The sequence below is a fragment of the Accipiter gentilis genome, chromosome 21 (assembly GCF_929443795.1).
Source record: "Accipiter gentilis chromosome 21, bAccGen1.1, whole genome shotgun sequence".
Classification (NCBI taxonomy): domain Eukaryota; kingdom Metazoa; phylum Chordata; class Aves; order Accipitriformes; family Accipitridae; genus Astur; species Astur gentilis.
This window is the reverse complement of record NC_064900.1, coordinates 6,765,655-6,773,148: the sequence shown is the minus strand read 5'-3', so window position 1 is coordinate 6,773,148 and position 7,494 is coordinate 6,765,655. Positions and strand designations below refer to the sequence as shown.

General features: G+C 44.8%; 1 protein-coding gene across 1 annotated transcript; it reads left to right on the top strand.

Annotated features, from left to right (window-relative positions):
* Window positions 1-2,602: 2,602 nt before the first annotated feature.
* Window positions 2,603-3,998, top strand: LOC126049033 (apovitellenin-1). Its single transcript, XM_049824798.1, has 3 exons — window positions 2,603-2,663; window positions 3,043-3,202; window positions 3,899-3,998. Exons 1-3 carry the CDS (start codon window positions 2,603-2,605, stop codon window positions 3,996-3,998), a joined length of 321 nt encoding a protein of 106 aa, XP_049680755.1.
* Window positions 3,999-7,494: the final 3,496 nt, after the last annotated feature.

The following is a 7,494-nucleotide window of genomic DNA, read 5'->3' as shown; positions in this document are numbered from 1 at the left end:
TCCATGTCACCGACAAAGGTGTTAAACAGCACCAGTCTCAATACCAACCCCTGAGGACTGCCACTTGTCACTGGTCTCCACTTGGACATCAAGCCATTGACTGCAACTCTTTGAGTGCGACTATCCAGCCAATTCCTTATTCATCCATCAAATCCATGTCTCTCCAGTTTAGAGACATGGATGTGCGGGACAGTGTGAAATGCTTTGCACAAGTCCAGGTAGATGACATCAGTTGCTCTTCCCTTATCCACTAACTCTGTAACCCTGTTGTAGAAGGCCACCAAATTCGTCAAGGACACGATTTGCCCTTGGTGAAGCCATACTGAAAGGCTGCAATAAGGTCTCCCTGGAACCTTCTCCTCTCCAGGCTGAACAACCCCAATTCTTTCTGCCTTTCTTCACAGAAGAGGTGTTCCAGCCCGCTGATCATTTTTTGCGGCCCCCTGGACCCACTCTAACAGGTCCATGTCTTACTTGGGCTGGTGGCCCCGGAGCTAGATGCTTCCCCTGGGTAAGTTTTGACAGCTGGCTCAGATGTATGCCCATCTTGTAAGCCTGTGCAAAAAGACTTGGGCATGGGGAAAGAAGAAATGTGAGAGGAGTGCACACTTACCCCTGTGCACCATTTGGTTAATGCATTTGTTGGAAATGGAGGGTAAAACACCAATGGGCGTAATAGCCAGCAAGTAAATTTCGACTGTCAGAGCAGTGAGGTTACAGCACAGGCCTTCCCACGGGAACAGTGGGAGGAAAATTCACCCCAGCTCTAGCTACTGTTAATGTGGAATTTGGTCAACTTATGAAAGGGGCCTCTATGACATGGTTGTCTGCAAAAGTAGGGGACTCAGTGACCCAGGAGCTGCCTTCCACGTCTCTTAGGCTCAGGTCAGACTGACCCTCCATTACCAAATCTCAACAACAGGTCCAGAGTCCTCCACAGCTTCTTGCCTGTCCCACTGAGCTGGATGTGCTTGCAAAAGAGCAAATAGGGAAACAAAGCAGGACCTTTGACCCCTTCTTAACACTATATTAGCTCTGCATAAATGCCGGTGTCTCAGATGAGCATCTACCTCAGCTTCGGCCTGAGAAAGAGAGAGAAAGCAGGACAGGTAAGAGCTGAACTCTGCTCTGGGTGGTATGGACTTTGTGACTGGTGTATCTAGGCCATAGAGAAGGGAGTGGAGGCAGTCTTCTATTTTTCCCCATTTCCTATTGCAAGCCAAAGTGTGAGCCCTTCTCATGCTCCATAGCCACGAATATTGCTGAAATGGAGGAGGGTGGGAGTGCTTGAGGTGACCTGGATTGAAGCTGAGTGAAGGATGCTCCATAAGACACTCATAGAAAGGTCAAGCCCATGGTAGGGTTTGCAGAGTTTCAGTGTTGGAAGATACTTAACCTTCTCCCAGCTGCCTTCACCACAGGGACTACAGGCTCTCAAGTGGGTAAGATCACCTCTTTATGCTCTTGGGAAGCAAATTTATACCTTTTGTCTACAGAGGGAGAAACTGGCTCTAGGATTAAAAATCAAGGAAGGGTGGTGATGGAGCAACTGCTGCTGGTCAGCAAATGTCTAGTAAATGGAGTGGTAGCTTTTGGAGGTAATGTGTGTGCAGAAGGAAATAAAAATGGATGGAAACTTCCTTACTGTGCGATAAGAAGGACCACTGACTTGTAGCTACCTGGCACAGGATTTAGCAAAATATTCACATGTAATAGACTTGCAGCCTTTTTTGCCATTGCAATTCCTAGCACTGCAATGTTTTCTTCATGTTGCTCTGAGTGATGCAGCCCTCTAATTCCGGACATAAATCAATTTTAACTTCTAAACTTCTTTTTAAGTGCAGCATGTTTGAAAAGCTTGTTTAGATGTAATGTCACCTTTCTAATGTACCAAGTACCAAATTTTCAAGAGCTCCTCCAATTCTGACTTTTTTTAATAGACAAAATACAGGAGGTTGGATGAAGCTAAAGTTTGCACTTACTCCCTTTTGAGAACTTCTTTTGCCTGGGCTAATATAAGCTTCATTAATCCCAGTGTGGAAAAGACAAGAGAACCTAGCTGGGTAGTTGGGTCTTTCCTCAACTAGAGCAAGACAAAATACTCAATCATTGGGTCACTAAGATGCTCATTGTATGTGATGCACTCACTAGCACAATGTTCTTTAGAGCAATTTACCAAAAAAAATTTCAAACAAAAAAATGCCGCATTATGAAATTTCAGTTGTACTTATGTGTAGGAGGAAACCTAGTCTGACCTCTGCCAGTTTTAGTGGTTTGATCATGTGCTGAAACAAGGAATTTTAGCTCTCATATAAAAGAAGTAGCTTCAACTGTCACATATTTCTTGGAGCTCTGAAAGCTATCATTCATTGTGAATATCTGATTATACAAATAAAAGGACACTTTCATTTTTATACTATCTTTTCATCACTTCTTCAGAGGAAATGCACTGTGATCTTTCCTGTTCTCTTCTTCATTTATTGGTTTGGTTTGTTGCAGGTGTTTAACTGATATGTTTTATTTCTCTGAAAACAAACAAAACATTGTATGCTGATTCCAGCAGGGTCTCTTGGTGTAGAGAGCAGAACTGGTACTGCAAATCATGCTGCAATCCAGGGCATCGGTGATAGTTCTGATTCTGCTCCTTAGCACCACTCTCCCTGGTAAGTCTGAAAAGCTTTTCTGTCTGCCTGAGACAAGGCTTAGCTCTACAGGTTCCCACTTTCCTTAGAGAAGTCTAACCCATCCATAAAGTAGGACTGAAGCCCAATAACACAGTATAGTGCTTGGCAGCATGAAACAAGTCGGTAGGGGCCTGGCATGAAAACTGTCTGTACCTGGTGCAAATACTCAGCCATGTAAGGCCTATGACCTAGATGCCCTAAAAGGAGTGATGAGGTGTTGCTGGATGCTGCTAGAGTGAATTCTGGGGGAGGCTATGGATCTCAGAATTTCAAGTCCCTTCCCACTGCACCTGGGGGAAGATATCAGAAACACAAGTGACTGGAGAAGCCTTGTTGTTTTTTGCCTCCTCTTTCTCAGAAGTGCACTCAAAGTCCATCTTTGAGAGAGACCGTCGTGACTGGTTGGTCATCCCCGATGCAATTGCAGCTTACATCTATGAAACTGTGAACAAGATGTCTCCTAAAGTTGGTCAGTTCTTGGTGGATGCTGCCCAGACTCCAGTAGTTGTTGTGACCAGGTATGGAAAGATCCTCTGCGTTAATGCTGCAGTAGCCATGGGTAAAAAGGGAGAGGGAGGAGTGGGAGAAAGAACAGATTAATCAAGTATCCATATGGGGAGACCCAATGGGAAATGAATCGGCAGTCAAAGCCTGATGTGACGACAATGGGAGTGGGGTGCTGGAAGGTGGAGTTGGGATGATATGGTTTCACGTGAAAGTGCAAGCTCTTCCCAGGGCACGCACATTGAACATGACAGTGCTTGTGGGGGTAGCAGGTACTGGTCTTTATACATGGGTAGTGAGGGAGGGGGCCACTGGCTGGTGGGGAGGGAATCAGCCTCCCAGAAGGCTGCTGCAGTGCTATCTGTGAGGTGCTGAGTACTGAAGGTGCCAGGAAACACTGCTGTCACTCGACACAAATCACCGAATTGGCTCTAATTGTCAATATATATTCCTCAAAGAAGGGGAACAAGTTTCCTCCAAAAGGAAAAGCATAATGACCCTAGAGGTACAGTTTTATGTAACTCAGGGCAAACACATACTGCCTGTTCCTGTCTTCTGAGGAAAGCTCCTCTAGGACTTCTGAGGAAAGCCCCTCTAGGACTTCTGAGGAGCTTTGCACTCTCAGTGACAGGCAGCGTGATAATTACAGCAGATGGAGATTACCCTCACGTATTTGTGTATCTTACCATATACACTGTCATCTCCTGCAGGAATTTCCTCATCAGAGAAACAACTAAACTCAGTATACTGGCTGAACAGCTGATGGAAAAAATAAAGAACCTGTGGTACACAAAAGTCCTAGGCTACTAGCCAGATGAAGACAAGCCAGTGTTTCCTGATGTGAGTTGGTAATACCCTGCAGTGTCCTCTTTCCCCTTGCCCCTACAACGGACCAAGATCAGTCAATAAGACAGAATCGATGCTCCTCTTAATGCCACTAGAGGGAACCCAGCTTCAAAGTCCAAAGGATGGAAGGCATCTGCTGAAGTCTCCCCTGAAAAAAAACCCACGGCTGGGCATGGGGAAGGCAATGAGATTGTAGAGTTCTTCTGTAGCCAAATCCTGAAAATTAATTCCTCCTGAATGGCTTGGCCATTGCCTCTCTAATAAAAAAAAAAAATGTTGGTTGTTACACTTCCTTAAGTTTCCTGTTTGTATTGACTGTTACAAAATCACACACACCTTGGCATCCCATTCTGTTGAGAATGTAGCTGTGATTCACAAGAAGTTGTTGCAGGTAATGCTAACCAACCCCGAACATTCAGGCACTTTTAACTAATCTTAGGTTCTTCTTGGGTGGAGGGGGCACTACCTGAGCATCTTTTAGGGTAGCCACAACATGGCAACCATAACCTCACATCAGGACAGACCATGAAATTTAAGTAAGTCCTACTGATTGTGCTCCTTGGTTAGGTAAGAAGCAAGTTGGTGCACCTGTATCGTGTCTGAAGATTTCAGGTCATTTGGGAAAACAAGTGCCAGTAAACTGAACTGTCCATCAATCTGATCAGGACTTTGAAAGTATGTTTCATCAGCCAACCAGTGAGGCTACTGAATAACCTTTCCAAAGGAGAAATGAAGGGAAAATTTCTCACCTTTTTCAAGATGGAGGGTGACCAGTTTATGAGAGGGGCACCTACGCCCAGGACTGTCTATAAAGACCTGGCAGGTCCTTCTCAGCCTGTGTAACTACCTCATCTCAGATGCCCACACTGGATAAAGAAATCCATCTACTTTATCATTAAGCAAGCAGAAACAAGTGGGCAATTTGTCTGAAATTGCAACGGGAGACTGAAGCAGAGGCTAAAACAAAACCCTGCTAGTCTGAGATCTAGGAGTCACATGCACATGGGCAAAGCTACAGCGTAGGAGGGAGATTATCGCTACAACTGTCAAGAGATTTGCCTAGTAACTGCAAAGCAACGCTACTGTCTGTTAAGGTGCATCTCCATTTATTTGCCCCTCACTGGTGTCTTAAACCTAAAACTTTGTTCTGCTTCAGCATTATCATTAATTATCTGTCAGGGCTTGAGAGCACCAGTAATGGCCCTCACCTGGGACCTTCATCTACGCACCGTGCCTATGGACCCAGGAGCCACATCCAAGCTCAGACTCCGGGCACCCAGACCTGTGGCTACTCCCTGCTGTCTTGGCTTACTGGTGGGTTTTCTTGCATGGATGCTGGACCTACATTGTAGGTAGCCTCATTCTATCCTTAGTTATGCTTCCAGGGCGGACCTTGGACCTATGCTGTAGCCTTGCCTTCAGCTCTGCCTCCTGCTGTCCTGAGTGGGCTCCTTGGTACGGCTGAAGGACCCTGTCACAGTTACGACCTCGCCTCTGCTTGAGTACAGTGGGACTGTGCCCTGGCTGGGGCATCACTACCTGTGCGGTGGTCTCTGGTGGCTCCTGGCTTGTCCTCCTTCTTGGAACATCCCAGCTCTTGCTGCTCCCTGACACTATTTCTAGATTATCAGGGAATCAACAATTGAGTAGGGGAAGCAGGAAAAGAAGAGAAGCCCAAGGAGGAATTGAGATATGTCAGTGTTTGGCCCTTCCCATGTCTCATGGTTTCAGGAAGTGCGCAAGACAGCAAATGGAGAAATGGGAGGCCACAGGGAGAAGGGAGAAGCAATAGAGATCGAAGGAAGTAAAAGAATCAGCAGCGATTGCTCTAAAAGCTGATTGTATTTCCTCAAGGCTATCCCTTCACCCTGATGGGTTTCACTATGGAAATTAACTCAAATAGTTGACAAAAGGCCAATTAGCAGATGAAGGCTCTATTTCATCCCATATCTCTGTGCCAACCTCCACTAGCATTGGTGGGAGCACTGCCCTGAGCCCACAGTACACAGTTCCAGGCCTTTATTTTAACCTGTTCTCCACATTTTGTAACAGTATTTGACCATCTCAGGAAAGCAGGCTTTGCCATTGTTGAGCTTCAATACTCCTATTGCTTGGGCAGTGTTGGGGGTGGGGGAAGACTGCCCTAAGCCAACAGTAAGGCTTTGTCCAACCTCAAGTTCTAGATACTGAAAATGTGTGTGTCCACTTTCTTTCTCAATGATTAGACAGATTTACTGCCAGCAGTATTTGATTCTCCAAAGCTTCCTACTGCCCCAGTCTGAATATCACCTCCCAAGATCTTTGCTACTGAGAAGAGTTTGCTTCAGCACAAACCTGAACATGTTGTAGCTGTTGTCCTGTTGGAGCAATCTGGCAGGCTATCAATAATAGAGGAGAAATGAGTCCCCTATGTTCTGGGGTTGGTTATTTTGTTGTTTTGGTTTTGTAATTAACAGATCAGCTATCAATATAAACTTGCACTTAACCATTTGCCTGGAATAAAAAATCTCAGTTTGCATTTTCTATGTCTCTCAGCAGCTGCTTGGTACCATGCGCAATCAGAATGAAATCAGTGTCCTCATGCAGAGCAGCAAGTTCTTCCATCTCCGGTTGCTTCACCACTTCTGCAGAGCTCTTTTGCAGATTTCTTTATTGCTGTTTGTTTTGCTTAGACTGTCTGTGCTTCCCTGGTCATGCACGAATGTGCACATGTATTGCACCAGTATTTAGAAGAAGGTTTAGAAAAGCGAAGTTTGGGCTGATAAGAGTGTTTACCACATGAAAAAGCCAGAAACTTCTGCTACAGAGATTATTTCCTACCTGCTTGTTTTGCATGTGTCTGCTCAATCTTTCTCTCTTTTTTCCCAACTATAACCCTTGCAGGAGAAGCCCTGCAGCTTAAATCCCCTCTCACCCCAGGGAAGAATTCAGCATTCCAAGTTTTCTCAGGATAGAGCTTGTTCTTTTGGCAAAAGTATTTCTTTCTGAAAGAGTGAAAGTCATGAGTCATATGAAAGAGCCTGAATGTGCCCTTAAGAGTTTAGTGTCCTGGAAATCATTGCTTCAGCCTTTTCAATCTATTTGTATGCACTGCCAAAAAGGGTAGGAAAAAGTTTGGAAAGTATAGGGGACTCATGTTGCATTTTGAGCCTGGTGTATGACTTCATCAATGAAACCCAGCAGCATTTCTGTATTGTATCACTGCACAGCTGGAGCAGAGCAGTACCTGGTATGAAGTCCATGCTAAAACTTAACAAAGTTTTTATATTTGTTAAATGCATTTAATTATAACCTTTTTGTTCTTCTGCAATGTAAAAAAGTCCAAGCCAGCCACATGCTGATTAGCTGTTTGATACCTGACTGATTTTAGTATACGGGCAAAACTGAAGCAGCCCATAGATCTCTATTTGTTTGTACTGAATCTCCTGATCATGTAGTTATCTATGCATTTTTATGCTTT